This window comes from Loxodonta africana, chromosome 24 (assembly GCF_030014295.1).
Source record: "Loxodonta africana isolate mLoxAfr1 chromosome 24, mLoxAfr1.hap2, whole genome shotgun sequence".
Classification (NCBI taxonomy): Eukaryota; Metazoa; Chordata; class Mammalia; order Proboscidea; family Elephantidae; genus Loxodonta; species Loxodonta africana.
In genome coordinates, this window is record NC_087365.1 from 10,836,712 (window position 1) to 10,859,122 (window position 22,411).

Sequence of the window (22,411 nt, forward strand, 5' to 3'; positions counted from 1 at the left end):
AGGCAAGGTGACATCGAGGGTAACCTTGAACAGTGACTAGATCATTTCTACACTGTTTAAATCTGGCCAGAGTCCCAGCCTGGTGCAAATGTTTAATGCACTCAGCTGCCAGCTGAAAGGTTGGCCATTGGGGTGCACCCAGAGGTGCCTCAGAAGAAAGGCCTGGCAATCTATGTCTGAAAAATCAGCCACTGAAAACCCTGTGGAGCGCAGTTGTACTCGGACACAGCGAGGTCGCCACGAGTCAGAACCAGCTCTACGGCAACTGGTTTTGACGCTGGCCAAATCCCTGTTTGCCTGTCCACCCTGAGACTGGGAAGGGTAGCGCGTGGTCTCATGTCTCTGTTCAGACCTTTGAAAGGGTTCAGCAGTTGACGAGAGCTCCACCAGAGCTGAAAGACCAGAGCGAGGAATGTCTGACGGCCACTCGGTACCGCCTTGAACAGAGAAGAAAAGGGTTTTGGTGTCTAACCCTTCAAGTTCTGACCCTTTACTTCCTGACTTATAAACAGAACCACATTTCTTATTTTTGGAGCCTAGCTGGGAGGAGAGGGTGTCTCCCCTAATTTTGAGACAAAATCTCCGCTAAAGCACTGGGGCGGGTAGCAGCTGGAGAAGAAGCTGGAAGGTTGTGGCAGACAGGGTCAGAGATGAGCCACGTTCAAGAACTATGAATGGAACGTAAGCGTCAGGGAAGAGGAAAATGGATTGAAGAGAGAGACAGAGAGCCAGGAAGAAGCAGACCGAGCCCCACAAATGCAGAGCCCTAGAGCGGACACCCACTCTCTTGCGAGGCTGTGCTTTGCCACAGCCTTGGACGTGGAATGTCTTTCTGGTCCTCGACTTAATGAGATCCTGTCTGAATGCTTCCCATCGCATTCTGACCACAAGAAACCCTGTTAGTTGAGTTGCCTGGACCTCTGTTCCTGCCACACAGAGACAAGCTGGAATGCTCTGTCATCTAACAGTCCATCCAGAGCGTTGTCCTGTGAGGAAACAGTGTCGTTGTCTTCAGAAAATGAATCACCACTCTGCCTTTCTACTCATTGTTATGTATTGAATTATATCCCCTAAAGTGACCCTGTACCCTTCATAGGCACCTCTTCCAGTAAGTCTCTTGAATGTCTAATCTTGTCTTGGTGTCTGTTTCTTGGAAGGACCCAAACTAACATGCAGAGTAACAGCCCGCCTCTGCCGCCTGCCTGCCCCTCCATCTATCCATTGTACTGTCTGTCACCCATGTCTCCCACCTGCAAGTGGACCAGAAACACCTTTACCTTGTTCACACCATCAGCCATCGCCTGGAGAGTGAGCTCCCGGGGCCCATCCACCGTCTTCCCATTGTCTGTGGGGCCCCAGCTGGCGCTGTAGATGTCGATTAGCTGCGGCATGTGGCTGATGGACGAGGCCTCAATGATGTCAGTCATAAAGGGCTGGTCCAGCATCCGGATACCTGCAGACATGTGTGAGCACAGAAACACTGGTTTTTGGTACCACTATTTATGAGACAGCAGCGTTGGACTAGTGCAAGTCCTGGGTGTGGTTGGAAGGCATTGTGATCACTGGGTCCCTGGAAGGCATGCTACGTAGGGTGACACCACAGAGGGTCAAGAAGCAGGTACAGCCCATCCTACTTGCTCCTATTTGGGACCCACCTACACCTTTCCTAATGTAACTATTGGGAGAAAGCTGTATTCACCTAGCAAACATCACCGGAATTCCTCATGGGGAGAGACCATCTCTGTGAAGAGATTCCTTGATGCCCCTGTTTCTAAGTGGAAGCTCAGCCTCCAGAAACTGGGTGTCGACATGGGTAGGGTGTCAGAGAAGAAATAAAGCTACTGTCCATGACAGGTATTTGATATTTTAGGAGAAATGCCAGAGGAAGAGGCAAGGTGCTGGGAAAACAGGAACTCCAAGGAGTGTTGTGGCTGAGAAGGGGCTTTGGGGAGGACAGAAATGTTGAACGGGCTATCCTAAAATAAATTAGTAATGGGGAGTGTGATACAGCTCCCTTTCTTTCTTCTCTATGACATCTTTGTAAAGTTTGTGTTAGTCTCTGGTGTCCTGAAGGAGTGACTTCTAACTGGGAATTTGAAAAAGAGCAGAGTTCTGCAGTCCAGGTTTGTGTGGGCATGGAGAGACAGGGCAGGAGTGCCCTCCGTTTCTGGCTGCCATTGCCCATGGGCACCATGGTTCATGTCTCCTCTGGCTGTCCATGGAAGGCCACTCCAGGATCAACTCAGCAGCAACCACTGGGACGAGCGTTCTCCATCACTACCCTCAGAGCATCCCTCTTTGGTTCTTATCTCTACAGGGCTGTGTAATAAGGGGTGTGTCAATCTGAGGCACTGTTCCATGGCAAGAAGTCTATCCATGGGGATCATGGGATGGAGGGGCTGGATCCCACACACTCAGACACCTGGACCCTGGTCCTCCTTGCTTGTCACGCTTGGTCTAAGGGCATTATTTCACAGGCATCTCTTTTAAACATGGTGTGGAAATCAATTCAGTTAAGGGCAGCTTCCTTCTTGCAGGGCACATGAGGTTGACATGAATGTGCTCTCTAAGTGTGTCCTACTTTCAGATCTCAGCAGGCCCAGGGCCTCTCATAGACCAGCCCTGTGCATGGATTGAAGTTTTCCCCAGTGCTCACCCTTCTCCTGACTAATTCCTGCCTGTTCAGTAGGCATTTCCCCTGGGAAATCTTGCCTAATCCAGCTGTCTCTCTCTCTTTGTACCTCACACTTCTGTGTTCCCAGCTTCTAATTTCTCTTACGACTGCTTATTTGTGTTTCATACGCCACCGTTAGCAAGGTCTTTGGTGCAGGGGATGGGTTAGTTCCCATATCCCTGGGTGTCAGCATCATACTTCTTGTTTATTTTAAGCTTGATGAATATTTGGTGAATACATGCAAGGCGTGATCGCGTAATATAGTTGTGTTTCTGTCTAACAGAAGGGACAGGTAATAGCAGGTCTAGATTTTCCATCCTCTACAATTAATCCATAAATCAGGTCACTGTTTTTGGCAAACCAGAAGACATCCAATTATCAGTTAACATTCTTTCCCTTGGAGGAAGCTTATTCAGAATAAGCATGATCTTTGGTTGGAAATTTCCAGAATCTAAGTTTTATGGTTCATTTTATAAGGAGGTAGGAAGTGAAAGACCCCACATTTTGCTCTTGTTCCCCCTACATTTTATTTATTTTAAAAATTTACTCAACAAAGGTGGTCAAAAGGCCACAGAATAAACCGAAGAGCACAGCCTCTTCTTGTGCTAAGTCATGCCACCTCCAGGGTGGGAGCATGGGAGACAGCAGGTGTTCACTTGCCCATGGGGAGGAAACTCATATGGTCTTGAACTCTACTGTAGTGTCCAGATGACCGGGACCGAACAACCCACCTCGATGGGAAGGTGAGAGAAATTCATCCCAAAGTAGGGCTTGATTCTCACATTGGCACAACGCTGACATGTGATTCACCCAAATGCTGCTGCCTGGGCCCTCTCTCACAGACTTTGTCCCTCTGCCTCTTGCCCTCTTCCTAGTGTCCCCCTCTGCCCTGCCCAAGAACACGGGAACTCGGGCGTATCAACCTCCTGGCTGCTTCAGCATTAGGAGCACGGGGCCACAGCTTGAGAGCAAGGTTCTTATTCACACTGGGGGTGGGGGCAAGGCTCTCTGTCCTTTTAATCTCATTAAGCTCAGGAGGAACGAGGCATGCGTTCATCAAATGAGATAAGAGTATTCATTTTGCAAGTTACTGCACCATCAGCAGCCAAGACACAGGCTCCGGGGACCCCAGGGTTTTAGGGAGGGCCTCGCCTCTGCTCCTGCCTGCTCTGAAAGCCTGATTACCTTCAGCTTCTGGGGGGGAGGGTGGAGAGGAGGAAAGACAGAGAAGACAGCATGGCAGAGGGAGAGAGGGCAGACGAGTGAATGGAGTCAGTGTTTTCACCCTTGGGAAATGCTCTACTGGCTGATGTGACTCAGTGGGTAATCACTCCTTAAGATAAGAGCCCTGGTGGCACAGTGGTTAAAGCACTTGGCTGTGGACCGAAAGGTCGGTGGTTCAAACCCACCAGCTGCTCCTAGAGGAAAGATGTGGCAGCCTGCTTCTGTAAAGATTACAGCCTTGGAAACCCTGTGGGACAGTTCTACTCTGACCTGCAGGGTCGCCATGAGTCAGAATCGACTCGACGGCAATAGGTTTGGTTTGGGTTTCCCCTAGGTAGGCCTGAACACCAGCTAATGACCTTTGGGAACTCTGGGTCCCTTTCTCCACTGGTTTAGAGCTGGAGCCCTACTGTCTGTGTACAGCCTGATCTGCTGCTAGCGCTGGTGGCTGGGAAGATTTGAGTGAAATCCTTCTGTCTCAAAAAGCATCCTTGAACAAAAAGCTCCTGTTACAAAAAGTACCCTTGTACCTGATGCCAGTACATCTGCACACAAACCTCAGTGTCGGCCAGCTGTCACCTGTGTGCCCATTGATACTAGTCCTGAAGGGTAAGGAGCAAAGTTGTGCTCATCCAGGTCCTAAGGGTCTGAAAATTCGTGTTCATCATTGTGCTAATGGTAATTTTCAATGTTTTAGTGTCAACTCATGGAAATCTTATGAGATTTATTGCCCAAGTATATGAAATTTACTTAATTAACCCAGAGAAATTTCAGGTTTTTTTGACAACGGTCAATGGTGTGGTTTTCAAATGTCTTTTAGAAATCTGATCAAAGGTGCTGTAACGCAGAAGCACTGGGGGATTGCTTCGGTTTAAAAAGGAAGCCGAGTAAAGCCCCACACATGGCATCATCTCACCCTGGGGGAGCTCTTTGAAGGCCCTTAAGTGTTGGACTGTGGGGTTCCCCTCAGGGGCTTGCTGCCCCACCTTGTTACTCTCTGCCATCTCACTTTGTTTCCTTCAAACCACAACTCGTTATCTGAAATTATTTTCATATTTGCTCATGATCCATATGGCCTACTTGACTGTGCTGTACAAGGGCAGGGGCCGGGCAGCTGGTTCAGCACCTATTCCACCACCTGGAGCAGGACTGGCTGAGGTACGCCCCCTGCAACAGTCATGTTGATTGGTGACTGGACTGAAGGCAGGAGGTGGCAAGTCCCCAAAGTCTTAGTGCAGTTTTAATAATTTCAGAAATATAAATTTGACAAACTGACAAAATACTCCATTGGAAAGGCTTATTGTTTATATTTGTCACACATTTATTTGGCTTTGTGGTTTTGAAATCTACATTTGTTATTTCAATGTTTTGTTTGGTTGAAAATGTCAAACACTGATTGAACAGCGAAAAATAAGAAAAGAACTGTATTATCTTCTTAAGGAGTTACTTGAATTTTTTTCCAAGTCAGAAATTTAAAAATTTTCTTCAAAATTTATAAAACTAAATAAGGAGATAAAACAATATAAATAATTAAACTCTTGAATACTCATTTCTAAAAAGTTATTAAAGCCCCGTGACTGCATTAAGACTTTTGGGACATGCCTGTTGTCCTGACGACATGGCACTGAGCAGCTACTCTTCGGCAGCTAAATGAATTAGAAGTTTTCCTTCCTCCCTATCTTGCCCGCTATCTAGAAGAGGTGGTAATAACTGTGTCCATGAAAACGGGCAACCAAAACAGCAGTACTAGGATCAGGGAAATCAAAGAGAGAGCTCATCTTAAAGAAGACATTTCTCACAGTCAGTCACATCCAAAGGCAGAACAGACTTCGTTGGAAGGGAGTGAGTTTCCTGTCACTGGAGGCATTCCTCGTTGGATTCAGGTCATATCAGGAGGGCCGGAGAAGAGGGCTTTCAAGCATTTTAGCTCAGTAGTCAAGGGGCAAAGTCCTGAGGCTGCTCTGTACTGGGTGCTAAATTGTTCCACCACTTACTAGCTGTGTGGCCTCCAAATTTCAGTTTCTTTTTCTGTAAAATAGGACTGATTTAAAAAAAACATGCTACACATTACAGTAAAATATGTAACATATTACAGTACAATATGTAACATATATTAAAAAACCAAACCAAACCCAGTGCCGTCAAGTCGATTACGACTCATAGCAACCCTATAGGACAGAGTAGAGCTGCCCCACAGAGTTTCCAGGGAGTGCCTGCTGGATTTGAACTGCCAATCCTTTGGTTAGCAGCCATAGCACTTAACTACTATGCCACCAGGGTTTCCGTAACATATATACGTATATCTAATATATATTTGGAAACCCTGGTGGCATAGTGGTTAAGTCCTATGGCTGCTAACCAAAAGGCCGGCAGTTCAAATCAACCAGGTGCTCCTTGGAAACTCTGTGGGGCAGTTCTACTCTGTCCTATAGGGTCACTATGAGTCAGAATCAATTTGTTGGCAGCGGGTTTAGTTTTTTTGGTTTATATCTAATATGGAGCCAAGGTGGGGCAGTGGTTAAGAGCTCAGCTGCTAACCAAAAGTCGGCAGTTGGAATCCAATCTAGTGGGGATATCTAATATATGTATTAGATATATACCCATAAAACCCATTGCTGTCAAGTCGATTTAGACTCATAGTGACCCTATAGGACAGAATAGAACTGACCAAAGAGTTTCCAAGGAGCACCTGGTGGATTTGAACTGCCGACCTTTTGGTTAGGAGCTGTAGCTCAGCTATCAGGTATAAAATACATAATAATGTATCATAGGGTTGTAAATAGGGTTGAATGAGTAAAGGGTTTTGCATTGTGCCTGACACACAGAATCAATAGATGTTAGTTATTATTATTACTACTGTTATCGTTGCTATCATTTTGCAAGTATCAGTGTGTGTTTGAGCTAAAGGATATTTAGGGCTCCATTTGCAGCCCAAGATTTTGAGATTCTGTTGGAAAAGGGGGAAAGATGAGCCCCTGGAAAATTCACACACTATACTTTCACTGCCTGAATGACATGTGGCCCTGCAGCTCCATCTGCCTACAGCAGTCCGGGGTGGGTGTGCAGGGGAGTCACCAGCCTGTCTGGGCCCTGGGGTAGCTCACACTGATATGGTTGGTGGTGCTGGCCCTTAGGAAGCTCCCACAGTGCCCATGAGAGAGGGAAGGAAGAGATGAGAAGGCCCAGGTCTCACTGGAGCTGATTTGATAGGCAAGAAGTTGCAAAGGTGAGGTGGGGCCAGTTTTTGTTTCTTGGGTAGAAATTCTACCCCCTTTGGGTCTTTAGATCATCATGGCCTTAATCCTTCAATTCCATTCACCCACCCATTCTTTCTTTCATTCAACAAGTCATCTCGTCTGCTTATTAATGGGTGTATTCGTTGACTCTTCCTTCTCTTTATTTCTTCATTGCTTGATTTCTGTCATTCAGCAAATAGGGTTTGAGTAGCCCCTGTGTTCAAGGTGCTGAGGTAAGAGTAAACAGACATGGTCCCTGCCCTGTGGAGACTGCTGTATGCTGAGGGAGAAAAATACCAATCAAGTAATCCCTTAGAAGAATTTGTAATAACCAGCAGTAGTTAGGGCTGGGGAGGAAAAATTCAGCGTGCTTTACAAAATGAGCACATAAATGAGGAGACTGGTCTGAAAGGTGAAGTTGGAGGAAGTAATGGGGGAGCCGAGAGCTGAGGGATGGAAAGCAGATAGCCAGGTGAAGGGTAGGGGGTTATCCTGGGTGAAGGGGAGAGCATATACACATGTCCAGTGGAAGGACAAGCGTGGCTACACTCGCCACAGGTGCTGGGGGGCTTTATCTAAATTACATTTACTCAAAGACTGGCCCGTGTATGTGGGAACTTCAAACGCAATAAAGGTGTACCACAAATCAATGGACAGGATAGAGTGTTGAGCAGATGGAAATGGGAACATTGGTTCACCATTTGGAGAAAAAGAAAACATGATCCCATCACATACCACGGTGGGATTCAGACGGGCAAATGACCTCATGTGAAAGTCTGGGAGAAGGTATTTGCAGTGACTCAGATTGACAAGGGGCTAGTAGCTAAGATATATGAAGAACGCCTGCAAATCAACAAGAAAAAGACAGAAGCCCCAACTGAAAAATAGGCAAGTTTGTGAACAGGCAGTTTATAGAAGAGGAATCCCCACAGGCTAAGAAGCAGATGAAAAAATGATCAACGTTCTTTTTTCCCCTTCAAATAACTCATTTTATAATCTAATTTTAATTTTTATTTCTCTTTCTGGACCAAGACTCGACAGCACTTTAATCTTTATTTTGAAGAGAGACAGTGCCTCTTTTAACCAATCACCCAGCACCTTGAGACCTCCAGAGACTAGCAATAATCCGGATTGGCCAGCAGGTGGTGCTCTAGGCCTCTCTAGCTCAGCGCTGGAAAGACTGGAAGGGGCTGGTATTTGTGGGGTTCATTTTTAGCGAATCATTTAAAACCATCCAACTATTGGAATTGACAGCAACAGTCAACGGAATGTCCCCCTTAAATCTGTAAGGTGGAAGAACCCGAAACGAGAGCTTCCCGGGCCCTTAAGCAGGTAAAACCAGCATACGTGGTACCTAAGAGCAAGGCTGGGCTAAGCTGGTGGAAAAGGGAGAAACTCTCTGTGTGACCAGGGCATGCATCCCACATGGGCCGTTCCTGAGTTTCTGAACCTCAGAGCCTTGACGTGAAGCATCAGGCTGTGTTCGCTTTGAGATGCGGAGGCAGGCTGGGGGCGGGGTGGGGGAGCAGTCAGCAGAGAGCCAGGTGCGATGGCTCAGCCCATTCTCTGGCCACCGAGCAGCAGCGCCGTGTTTCTTTGGCGGGGACCTTCTCTGGCCTAGCGAATTCCCCTCAGGCCAAGCAGTGGCTGACTGAGTGCACCAGGGTGTTAATGGCCTAGGAGCCACTCCAAACCAACAAGGGATGGGAGTTGGTGGGTAAACCCCCCAGTCTCCTCCCCTTTGAGTGGGAGAACTCTGAGGGGTCTTCCCACGGTCTCTCAGAGGGTCCCCTGCAGGACCAAGTCCCAGTTGCCTGCAAGAGCAACCCAGCTTATCAACACACTCTGTCGGCTTCCCTCCCTTCACTGTTTTCCTTCCCCACTCCCTCACTCTGGATTCCTGGGACCACCTCCCAAACCAACTGCTTGCACCCTAATCCTTGTCTCAGGGTTTGCTTTTGAAGGAATCCAGGCTAAGAGAGCAGGAGGATTAGGCAGACTTGATGAGCAGCTCAGATGTTTGCACAGTGCAAACAAAGAGAGAAAAAAACAGAAGCCGCAGATGGGTAAGGCCCCCTAATGAACCTCCAGAAAGCCAAGAGCTGCTTCAAAGTCCTAACTTTTTTAAGCAACCCTTCTACACATCCTTTTGTTAAAAAACCCAGCTACTTCGGGCATGCAGACCCTTCTGCATTTCTCAGGTGCTTCCAGTTCTGCTTGTGAATAGAGACCCCACCTCACCTCAGATACTACCACAGGTGGGAGCCTGGCGTATCAAACATTAACCCAGTGATAGTGTTTCTCCTCAGCCCATAATGGCTCCTGACATTTCAATGCCAGCATTTTGGTTGCTCATAAAGTCCAGAGAGCTGAAACCTGAGGGGGCAAAGCTGGTCTATTTACATTGCAGAACCTTCCAGAGGTATTCTTTTGTGCAACTCAGCACCCAGTGTTGGCAAGCCTCTTAGCAAGCAGTGTTGAGAAAGGCGGATGGCTGGTTTGTACAGGTTGCCTTGCTTTATTTAGATCTCTGGAAATGCAGGTGTCAACTTGAAGTATGTTTATGGTTCTATTAAATCGCCAGGGAAAAAAATATCAAGACTGTTGAAAAAAAGAAAACTAAGGTTGAGTGACTCAGCCTGATAAATTAAGGACCAGTTTGATGCAAAACTTGGAATGAACCAGGAGTCATTCCATTCTGGGCATTTTGTTGACGTCTTAATAACCTCTTTTGCTCTCTCTTTGGAAGGAGTGTGTTTTGAAATGTCCAGCAACCTATCACCCCCATGTCTAAAGCCCCTATAAAGGGGAAATTGTTAGATATCATACTCATAGGAACTTTAGAAAAAGGTTCTAGTTGGAAAATATTCCCTTATACAATATTTTGAAGGGCTCTGAGCATGTTTACAAATAATTTGTAAAGAAATATTATACATATTCTACCATTTTATACATTTGAGTCTCATTAAAAAGTTACTGATACTGACACAGAAGAGTACAGTCTGTACGATTCCATTTGTAAAAACTTCCAAACCTGGCAACAACCCATTTTTGCTGCTAGAAAACGGTTGTGGCTATCCTTGTATGGATGGGTAATACTTGGGAGGGGACATGAGGGTGGCTTTTGGGGTGCTGGTAATGTTTTGTTTTTTGATCTAGGTGCTGGTTAGTTTGTGAAAATTCATTGAACTGTGTGCTTATGATCTGTGCACTTGCCTGTATTTACATTAAATTTAATTAAAAGAGTTAAAAATTTGTTGATATTGTGGTGCAGATTAAAAAAAAAATTCACTCTTGCTAATCCAAGAGTCCCAGCTCTTCTGCCCCAGTGGATATTTTTGCGGGGGCCCTGGCCAGGCTGGAGACCAGCGGATGTGGCCTACCGGTGCTGGTTTCCCAGCATGACACTTAAAGTTCGGCCTGGGACAGCTTACCTGCGACCTTGGAGTTGTATGCCACCCCGACCCCACAGATATTGTTGTTGGCTGCAGCAGACACTTCCCCTGCACATCGGGTCCCGTGGCTGTGGAGAAAAGTAAAGTCAGGTTGTGGAGACGGCGTCACAAGAGTTTGGAGAAGTTTCTTTAATCCAGTTGCCATTGAGTTGACTTGATTCATGGTGAGCCCAAGCGTGTCAGAGTAATCTATACTCCACAGGGTTTTCAGAACTAAATTGCCAGCCCTTTCTCCTAAGATACCTCTGGGTGGGTTCGAACCTCCAACCTTTGTGTATTAGCACTACCCAGGGACTCTGGAGGAGGTTTTTTAGATTGTATCCATTGGAAGCAATTTGGTTCTTTTCAATGGTTCTGCCAGCAATGAGCTAGCACGTGGCCCACCCAATTTGCTCTGGGTTCCGTCTATATATCCCAACTTCCTGTTTCTTCCCCACAGCTGCCCTCTTGACCTTAGGTTGTTTTTCCCATAAAGAGGCTTCTCAGAATATGAACCTTAAGATTTGATCTTTACTTTAAAATTCTAAGTATCTTGCTGCAGAAAATACAGTTACAGGTTTCCTGTGAAAACAACACATGTTGTAAGAGAGGTTTGTGCTTGTTGGAACTGGTCTCATTTGTTTGAAGTGCTGGAACTACGGTCTGGTGCTATTTCCAAGGCTGGTTCAGTATTTTGGGGTGTGATGCTGCCTGTCGGTAATGGGATGGTGGTTATTTGCCCTTTTGGGTCATAGTCTCCTTTGAGGGCATATTGAATGCTATAGGTTCCCACCTTTCTCCAGCGGGGAAAAGTATATGTTGGCAATAATTTGCATTAAGAACCCCAGGCATTAGATGATCTTTTCAAGGCTTGCTCAGCCTTATGATTCTGAGCAAGGCCTTCTTAGGGCTCATGTACTAAACAGAATGTTCTTTGCAACAGACACAGTAATCTTATTAAATTTCTTTTTTTTTTTTTTCTCCCCTCCTTTATACCAGGAGGTTCCAAACAGTTCCTTCTTCTCTGTACACATTCCCCCTCCCCTTGAATTGGCCTTGCTTTGACCAATAGGACACAGCAGAAGGATGCTGGGCCAACTCGTAAGAGGCCTGGCAGCTTCCACTTTCATTCCCATGGGTTGCAGGTGCTGTAAAGGAACTTAGGCTGGCCCTCGAGTGAGAAGCGCCACGTGGCCATGGAGCGGTCCCACGTCCTCCAGGTGTTCTGACCACCTGAGATGGGGCACTAGACCTCAGTGTGAGGGAGGACATCCCGTATCCCCCAGCCCAGCCCAGCCACCCAGTCAACAGCATGTGGGATAGAGACAGGTTGCCCCTGCTGAGCCCTACCCAAATTACAGGATTGTGAGCAAATCGGTGTTTGCCCTTTTTTAAGCCACTGAGGTTTAAGGTGATTTCTTAATTAAGTGGCAATAGAGAACAGAAATAAGCTAAACTCTAAATCAATCAAAATACTGTGTTTTAAGCCCTAAACAGTACCAAAGATGTGGACAATTCGAATGATACCAGTCATTTCAAAACTACCTGCCCCAACCCTGCAAAGTCCATTTCCTTAAAGTCTACTGAGAAACCAAAGTCCGATGGGATGGTGTGGGCACAGCCTTCCGCAGGGCCAGGGCAGTGAGGGCACCTTCCTGCCCTCTGTTCAAGCTGGGTGAAGGAGCTTATCTGTCGCTTATCTGAGAAAAGGTTGATTTCTGCAGTGCTGGCTAGAGTACTGCTACGCACATTCTCTCGGATGCTATTGCGTCAGCTCTTAAAAAAAAAATCACATGAAAAATTGTTGCACATTTTTCTTTCTCTATATGAGTGAAAGTCAATCCTGCCTCCATAAAGGCTATATGTCTCATGGGCTCAAACTTTCCTCTGGAACACGGCTGAAATCTGTATACTGTGTAGAAGTTAACCTCGTAGCTGCTGCGGAGATTGGGCCCCTGTGTATGCGGATCTGGGGAAACTTAAAGTGTTCAGCAAACCATTATTGGCTTGTCTTGAAGGGCTCTGAAAACCACGTTTGAGGTTTTTGAGAAGGTGCTCACTATGGTTTCACTAGATGAGGCAGCCTGTCATGGGTGTGGCTTTTGTGGCTATCTTCTTATTCCCAAAGCTGGAAAAAAAAAAAGCTAAATAAAATACTGTATAAAATGGCACTGACATCCACCACACTGATTTATATACACATACGGTAAATGTGTGTAAGTATATATTTGTACTTATATACACTTCTATACAGGGGACAGTGGTGGCTCAGCGGTAGAATTCCCGCCTTCCACGTAGGAGACCCAAGTTCAATTCCCAGCCAGTGCACCCCATGTGCAGCTACCACCCATCTGTCAGTGGAGGCTCGTGGGTTGCCATGACGCTGAAGAGGTTTCAGCGGAGCTTCCAGACTAAGACGGACTAGGAAGAAAGCCTGGTGATCTACTTCCAAGAAGTCAGGCAATGAAAAACCCTGTGGATCACAATGAACCAATCCCATTGTGCATGGGGTCACCATGAAAACCCATTGCCGTCAAGTTACTTCTGACTCATAGCGACCTTATAGGACACAGTAGACCTTATAGGACAGAGTAGAACTGCCCCATTGGGTTTCCAAGGAGCAGCTGGTGGATTCAAACTGTGCACCTTTATGGTTAGCAGCCGTAGCTCGCCGTAGCTCTTAACCGCTGCACCACCAGGGCTCCGGGTCACCATGAGCTGGGGCCAACTGAATGGCAGCAAACAACAATGAAACACATATATTTATAAATATACACCTACAGTTTTATATCATATATAGAAGAAGAATTGACGTCTTTGAATTGTGGTATTGGCAAAGAATATTGAATATACCATGGACTGCCAAAAGAACGAACAAATCTGTCTTAGAAGAAGTACAACCAGAATGCTCCTTAGAAGCAAGGGTGGTGAGACTGTGTCTTACATACTTTGGACATGTTGTCTGGAGTGATCAGTCCCTGGAGAAGGACATCATGCTTGGTAAAGTACAGGGTGAGCAGAATAGAGGAAGACCATCAAAGAAATGAATTGACATAGTGGTTGCAACAATGGACTGAAGCATAACAATGATTATGAACATGGTGAAGGACTGGGCAATGTTTCGTTTTGTTGTGCATAGGGTCACGATGAGTCAGAATTGACTCGATGGCACCTAACAACAATAACATACTTATATATGCAGTGTATATGTGCATATGTTATATATCTAAATACATACTAATATAAATACATATTATATACAAAGCACACACATATACACACACACACACACATATACTTTAATGAACCCTGATTAAATTTGGCTGGCTTGCTTGCTGTTTAGCTCATGCTCAACAAATAAATGTTTAATAAAAAATTAAAAATCAACCCCATGACTAATTCGGCTGAGCACTAGTTTCCTTATTATGTCATAATCAGCCCTGGCAAGATCTCCCTTCTAAGACCGATATCTGTGAAGCCACAGGCATACTAACTAGCCCTCTCGTGTGTGGAGCCCTGCTTTAGGTGGGGAAGAAGAGCAATGTGCCATTTATTGGGCAGGTTTTCCGAGACCAGGTACTGTGCTTGGTGCTTTGCTTGCCTCATGCCCTTTAATCCTCATGAGAGGGCTGTGAGCAGACACTGCTGCTCGCATTTCACAGATACCAAAGCTGAGTCTCAAAGTGGCAAAGTGCTTGCCCAAAGGCACACAGTGAGAAAGTGGCTGAGCCAGGTCTGTGACCAATGCTCAACTCCTGAACCCTTCCACCATCTTCCCAAGGAGGCAATAAGTCCATCTCTGTCCCAAAGCTGCTTACTAAAGGCTGGTGGACTAAATGGCATGAAAAAATGAAGGACTTTGAACAAAGCTTCCAGACCCTTAATTTTGGCCTTTAAGTGGGGAACTTAATGCCAGGGACTACCCAGAGGAACATATGGGAAGAAACATTTCATTGCTAAATTAGCCAACGCTAATGAATTACAAGCAATGGATGGGGGTTTTCTGAAATTGTTCATGACACTATGTCTTTTCACAGCCCTGACCTTCGTATGCTGTTTCCACAGCCTTGAACACCTTCCCCGCTCTCCTGCTGGCAGCCTTCCTCATGGTCTCAGGCAGAGACTCACCACCCTGAATGTGAGGAAAATCTTTCTGAATCCATTTTTATGTGGTCGCTTCACTTTCTCAACAACTTTCAGTACGTCAGGAGGGGAAATAGCTGTAGCAGGTAAGGAAGGAACCTCTGCTGCTTGCTCAGCAGAAGGTCAACGGAAGGCAAGTGGCAGGAGGGCGGGTAAGTTGCGTTGCAGAAATGTCTGCAATCTACCACCCTTTCCTGGGTCTTTGCCCTTGGTAACACAAATTTCTATTTCCCACTTCACCCTCCCATGAAGAAATAATATTTATTTCCTTGCCCCCTGAATCTGGGCTGGCCTTGTTACATGCTTTGGCCAAAATGTGGCAGAAGTGATAAGCCTTGGCCTCAAGAGGTCTTGAAACCCTACCTGGGCCCCATGTGAACAAGCCTGGGACAGCCTACTGGATGATGAAAGACATACAACCCAGTTATGTCTGTCATCCCAGCCAATAGCCATTCACACTCCAGACATGTGAGTGAGGCCATCCTAAACCAGTGAGCCCCAGCCAACCTGCCAGCACACCATGGATGCATGGGACATGGCTGAGCCTGGGCCGGATCAACAAAACTGTCCAGCTGACTGATAAACAATAATCAATGCTTATTGTTTTCAGCTACTAAGTTCTGGGGTGGTTTGTTGTGCAGCATTTTTGTGGCAACAGATAACTTATACAATTGATAAACTAGGCTAGAGGTTTGGTTAACATGTAGGGGTTTGGGGTCCCAATCTGTATTCAACTAGATTGTTATGGGGACTGAAGGGGGCCTACCCTGAAGCAGCCTGAAATGGCTACTGGGGTGTCCAAGTGAAAACCTGAGGCCCTACCCCCAACCCTGCCATCTCTAGAGACACAGCCAGTTTGGCAGGTCCTAGTCATAATCCCTAGCACCCATCTGTCAGTTTGTTGCGCTGTGGTGGCTTGCCTGTTGCTATGATGCTGGAAGATATTTCACTGGTATTTCAAATACCAGCAGGGTCACCAATGGTGGACAGGCTTCAGTGAAGCTTCTGGACTAAGACAGACTAGAAAGAAAGGTCTGGGGATCTACTTCTGAAAATTAGTCAATAAAAACCCTACGGAGCTAATGCTGGAAGATAAGCCTCCGGCGCTGATTAAGGGTAGGGTCGCACAGACAATTTAAGTGCTGTCAATAAATTGTACACCTGCAAAAAGTTGAGTCGGCAAAAGTTGTGTGAGAGATATACTGTATTTTTGTGCAAATATGCGTGCTTTCTGTGTTTGTTTACCAACTGCTCCCTCCCCACCATGAGGTACTTTCACAAGAGCCACTATGCCAATTTTTTTCACATGTAAAAAAATTTTTTTTAATGTTAAAAAATTAGCATAGCATACTTAGGAAAATACCTTGTGGGGGAAAGGGAGCGGTTGGCAAACGAACATAGAAGGTGTGTGTTGTTTGCATAAAAATCCAGTATTTACAAAAATGAAAAAAAAAAAATTAGCTGCTGAGGCTGCTTATGTACAACCAAACACCTGAGAGGATTTAGTTCTTTGGTTGGGAGGTTTGGGGTCGTGGTTTCATGGGACATCCCAGTTAATTGGCCTAATAACATGTTTAGTGCTTCTGTTCTACCTCTGTGGGGCCCTGGTGGCACAATGGTTAAGAGTTTGGCTGCTAACCAAAAGGTTGGCAGTTTGAATCCACCAGCCCCTCCTTGGAAACCCAATAGGGCAGTTCTACTCTGTTGTATAGGGTTGCTATGAGTCAGAATTGACTTATAGGCAATAGGTTTTTTTTTTTTTGTTGTTGTTGTTCTACCTCCGAGTTTGTTGCATAGTGCTTGGGGTCTTGAAAGCTTGAAAGTGGCCATTCGAGGCACAAAAATTGGTCTTTATTTGCCTGGAGCAACAGAGGAAGAAGGAGAGTCAGGAATAGGAGGAGGATATGGAATGTGCGGCTAACTGCCTCCATGAACAACTGCCTCCTTGGCCGTGAGACCAGAAGAACTGGAGAGTGCCTGGCTACCCTTGCTGAACATTTTGATTAAAGATTCTGTAGAAGAATTCTGATCAAAAAGGGGAAAATGCAGAACAGAATTTCAAATGCTCACGGACTCCAGACTTTCTGGAGCCATGGAAACTGAATGAACCCTAAAAATGTTGTCCTGAGATGATCTTTAAACCTTAAACCAAAAATATCCCCTGAAGTCTTCTTAAAACCAAGCAACAGTTTACTTTAACTAGTAAAGAATATTGATAGATTCTATAAAAAAAAAAAAAAATTTTTTTTTTTTATAGAGTGGGAAGGACCAGCCCTTGGAGAAGGACATCATACTCGGTAAAGTAGAGGGTCACCAAAAGAGAGGAAAACCCTCAACGAGATGGATTGACACAGTGGCTACAACAATAGGCTCAAACATAGCAATGATTATGAGGATGGTGCAGGACCAGGCAGTGTTTCGTTCTGTTGTACATGAGGTCACTATGACTTGGAACTGATTCGACAGCACCTAACAACAATAGTAAAGATTGTATGTCTTGAGCATTGTGCTCTTTTAAGATCTGTCTATAGGGAATCGAATTGACAACTCCAAAGATTAGATAGGAAACTTAGGGGGTGGTGAGTTTATGTTAAAGGGGAGGAACAACTCAGAAAGGGAGGGTGAGAATGGTTGCACAACTTGAAGAATGTAATCATTGTCACTGAATTTTACATGTTGAAATTATTGGAGTATAGTCTCAACAACAACAAATAAAATAAAAATTTATAATACATAAGTGAAATAAATGAGTTTCAAGGGTGTCACAAATACTAAAAAGATGTGACTGGGATGAGTGTAAAGCAGTACTTGATAAGAAGAAAAAAATGGTGCCTGGTTCACTTGTATCATCTCCTGCCCTCCCTAGGTTCATGCAGTTTGTATGCTGGATTTAACATACTTGCTTTGAGGGTGGTGTGTGGACAGCGTTGTGTTAGGGTGACTGGGCCTGGCTGACTCTTCAGTGTTTCTATCTTGGTTCATGGTATTTAAAATTATTATTGAAAAAGTTTTGGAATTATGAAATTTTAGAGCTAAAATTCAGAGATTACCTAGCTAGTTTGGCATCAGCCATGTTTGGTGGCTAATGTCCAGCGTGTTAAACTTTGTGGTCTCAAGAGGCTGCTGGTTTAGGTAGATGAGCACGTGGAAACCCCTTGGGCTGCTGGCAAGTACCCAATACTTTCTGGACAAGTGAGGAGGCTCCCCATTTTTCTGAGGCTAGGCTTCTTAATTTTCCTAATCAACCTTGCCTCATGCATATAAAGTGTTGTTGGATAGAACTCTTTTGGTCAGCAATGCAGAAACACAGGCACTAGATTCTTGCCAGGAAGTTTAAGGCTACCATTATCTGTTGTTGTCAGGTGCCCTTGAGTCGGTTCTGACTCATAGCGACCCTATGTACTACAGAACCAAACACTCCCAGTCCTGCACCATGTTCACAATCATTGTTATGCCTGAGTCCATTGTTGCAGCCACTGTGTTAATCCATCTCGTTGAGGGTCTTCCTCTTTTTTGCTGACCCTCTACTTTACCAAGCATGATGTCCTTCTCTAGGGACTGATCCCTCCTGATAACATGTCTGAAGTATGTAAGATGTAGTCTTGCCATCCTTGCTTCTAAGAAGCTGGTTGTACTTCTTCCAAGACTTATTTGTTCACTCTTTTGGCAGTCCATGGTATATTCAATATTCTTTGCCAATACCACAATTCAAAGGCATCAATTCTTCTTCGATCTTCTTTATTCATTGTTATCTAGTTTCTGTCAAGAGCTCAGATGACAGTATGGATGTCTGAGGAAGATGGGTGAATGACCTGGCCACCCATTGATCCCTTTGGTATAAGTTCTCCTAGTTTTCTATCTAGTTGGAGAATCCTTGAGTTAGCTCCCTGTAGAAATCTCTTCATTGAATTTCATGATTACATTAGCTGCCATTTATGGAGTGCCTGCCATGTGCCATGCTTTGTACCAAATGCTGTATATATATACACATAGCTAATTCCTAACATAAAACCAAAAAACCAAACCCACTGCCATTGAGTCGATTCCTACTCACAGCAACCCTATAGGACAGAGTAGAACTGCCCTGTAGAGTTTCCAAGGAGCGGCTGGTAGATTTGAACCGCTGACCTTTTGGTTAGCAGCCGTACCAGTTAACCACTATACCACCAGGGTTTCCAAATCCCTAATATGGAGTTCCAAAAAATCCAGGGCGTCAGCTCCAGGGGAAGGCTTTCTCACTCTGTTGGCTCTGGAGGAAGGTCCTTGCCCTCAATCTTCCCCTGGTCAAGGAGCTTCTCAGGCGCAGGGATCCTGGGTCCAAATGATGTTCTCTGCTCCTGGCACTGATTTCTTGCTGGTATGAGGTCCCCAATTCTCTGCTTGCTTCCCTTTCCTTTCATTTCTTGAGAGATAAAAGGTGGTGCAGGCCACACCCCAGGGAAAATCCTTTTACATTGGATCAGGGATATGGCCTGAGCAAGGGTGTTACATCTCACCCTAATCACCTTTAACCACAGGCAGAGATTATGATTTATAATACATAGGAAAATCACAAAATGGAGGGCAACCACACATGGCCTAACCAAGTTGACACATATTTTTGGGGGACACAATTCAATCTATTACACCAAATAGCCAACCAACGAAACAAACAGGCCCGTTGATTCTGACTCATGGTGACCTAGTGATCATAATAATAAAAAAAAAAGGACAATTTTGTGGTATTTCTCCAATGGCCTGCAATAGTTAACAAAATTAAACTCTGTTGGATTTCACTGTGCTTTGGTTTGAATGCAAGAAAGCATTGGTTTCGAGCAGCAACGTTGGTTGCTGCTAATATTGCCTAAGAGGTAGTCTCAAAGGTCACATGAAAAGAAGTTAGATTAGGTCTTTGAAAGCAGTTGGAATTTTATTATCCAGGAGGTGATTTCAGAATTAGTCCACAAAGATGGAAAGGAACGATGCTCATCTATTTTTAAACAATAAAGTGTCATGGGGGCAAAGAATTAGCTTACATCAGTGTGAAAACTGACAACCAGAAAGGGCAATTTTTCTCACATGTTCTTTGGCCTGTTGCTTAGAGTTCTTCAAAATGAAATATGTCTTTTAATAAGGGGGAAAAAAAGCTAGTCATGGAAAATCTTTCTTATTCAAAAACGATCGATAGCATTTAATGAATTTTTTTTTTTAGCAGTCAAATTCCACCACCTAAAGATGATTGCTCTGCTGCAACCATTTTACCCTTCCCTCCCCCGACGTTGGTTGCTGGAGTAATAAGTGTCTTCTCTCTTCATGAATTTATAGTAAACTTTTTGCAGCCCAGAATGGCGTAGAATTCAAAATCCCTGACTCTTCAGGGCTTAATAGATAGAGCGTGCTCCAGCCTGTGATGCCCCAGAAATATAGCTGATGGCATGGAGGACATTTCTGTGCAAACATCTGTCAAAGTAACGCTACGCAAGAGGGATTTTTTATGTACAACTGCACAGTAATGGAATACAGACCTGCAATGCATCACCTAACATTGACCTAAAACCTAGCAGGGCTGGGAGCTTATTGACAAAACCAGGACTATAAACCTTGAGAGAAGCAAGCATCCCTAAAATGGACAGATGTCAAGGCCACTCAACTTCTCAGCATGGCTACAGAGGTAGGCCACGCATCCGTCAACCAGCCAATCGATGTTTATTGAGTGCTGGCAAGGAAAACAATGTGAAGTTGGGTCCCAATGCCTCACAGCAAAACCGTTATATCTGTTTTGCACATTATTGATGCTCATTAGCTGTGTATTATTTTATATCTTTTGCAATTTGGGTCATTATTATTATTATTTTGTTTGGCCATCTGCATTTCTCTGATCACAAGTTAGGAGGAAATGATACTCTTTGCAAATTTCTCAACTGTGTTGCAGAAACTCCATGTAATTATTAAATGTTTCACAGTAGAATAAATATACTTTCTCTGCTTAATAAGGAATAATCCTACAAAATTAAATAAAACACAGGGCAAGAAATGCTAATAGCCATAGTCCCCAAAGCAGCTCTGCATATGTATGAAGTTTGCTTTCAAAAAGAGTCTTTGGCTTAGAGTCTTAAATATGTTCTTCTTAAAGAAGAGTAGACTTGAAGGAAAACAAGTTAATTAGCATGTATAGAGGATTAAGGGAGTGATATGATGGTTTAAGGAGTCAAGAAAGCCCAGGAGGGATACACTGCCGCTGAACTCACTTTCTCAGCCAAGGGGAGCATTTTAGGTGCTTGACTGAGGGTGTCCTCCTAGTGCATTTCATTGTCTACTTTCCACGGCAATGAGAAAGTCCTGACGGCGTGCCGGCTGCCTTTCCCTGTGCAGGAATTGCTTCTGTGTTCCAGCTGGCCTTTGTGGCGGACAGTGTGACTGGGATAGTCAAGGACAACGAGCTCACTGCTGGACAATGTCAGTCCCTTGTTGGTTGTTCCGTACATGAGCATTTCTCAAGAGTTCTGAGTCTGCTGAATAGAGAGGGGATACTGGATTTGGTGCCCATGCCAAGAAGGGAAAACCTGGCAACACTGTGGCATGCCTCAGTGGCCCACGGCTGGCAAGAGGCTCACGCTGGCCCAGTAGCAGACCCTGAGCCAGCCAAGGGCAAGTTCTGGGCCAGTGGCATCACTACGGTTGGTGGCACCCCGGCCTCCCACTGCCATGGACCTCCTCTTGTACCAGACCATACAGAATCCTTAATGTTTTTTGTACTAATGTTACTTGTAGATCATAATTCCTGTATATCACCCCTTTTTCTTTAATCACTACTTCATTCTCAAAAAAGTTATTGATATAGGTTCACAAATACTAATTGCCACAATATTGTCACTAACCCCTTGAAATCCCCCGTTGCCATAGAGTCCACTCCAACTCATAGCGTCCATATAGGACAGAGTAGAACTGCCCCATAGGGTTTCCAGGGAGCACCTGGTGGTTTCGAACCACAGACCTTTTGGTTGGCAGCCATAGCTCTTAAGCACTATGGCACCAGGGTTTCCATTGTCGCTAAAACACCAGAACATTTGACGAAAATCAGCGACAATAAAAACACCAGCAGCAACAAAGACAACAGTGCCTGCTTGTAGTGTGTGCGGAGGAAACCACGTGATTCGAAGCGTCGTTGTAATTGGGTAATAACGACTGCTTCCAATAGGAGTGCATTAAAAAAAAAAAAACCAAAAAAAAAACCCAAACCCTGTGCCATCGAGTTGATTCCGACTCATAGCGACCCCATAGGACAGAGTAGAACCGCCCCATAGAGTTTCCAAGGAGCGCCTGGTGGATTCGAACTGCTGACCCTTTGATTAGCAGCCTAGCACTTAACCACTATGCCAGCAGGGTTTCCAGGAGCGCATTGGAAAGTTCAAAAAATAGGTTAGCATAGAACTTAGTCTTGTAGGTATATCGGTACATGTAAGCTAGGCTTACGAATTATGTTTTTGTTGTTAGAACTAACTACAGGGATATAATTTTATAGATAGTCATTTTGGTGTCACCCCCCCCCAATAGTGTCACTCGGTGTGGTCCACCCCCCCCCCCGGGGGATGCCGTTGTGCTGGGCTCGAGGCCAGCACCTCTCGGTACCGATGTTCCTGGAGCGTGAGAGAATGATCTTCCTACAGGCTACAGTTCCAAACCTTTGATGCCCCGCCTCTTCCAAAAGACTTCTTAGAATG

The 22,411-nt window shown here is 45.1% G+C and overlaps 1 protein-coding gene across 2 annotated transcripts in view; it reads right to left on the reverse strand.

Moving 5' to 3' along the window:
- The window catches only part of PCSK2 (proprotein convertase subtilisin/kexin type 2), a 328,111-nt gene that overhangs the window by 56,798 nt on the left and 248,902 nt on the right, over positions 1-22,411 (reverse strand). For both annotated transcript variants that reach the window (XM_003411419.4, XM_003411418.3), the window contains 2 exons: positions 10,569-10,657; positions 1,278-1,453 (listed from right to left, as the gene is read on the reverse strand). In XM_003411419.4, coding sequence (XP_003411467.1) covers positions 1,278-1,453; positions 10,569-10,657 — 265 coding nt within the window. The remainder of the gene's footprint in view (positions 1-1,277; positions 1,454-10,568; positions 10,658-22,411) is intronic.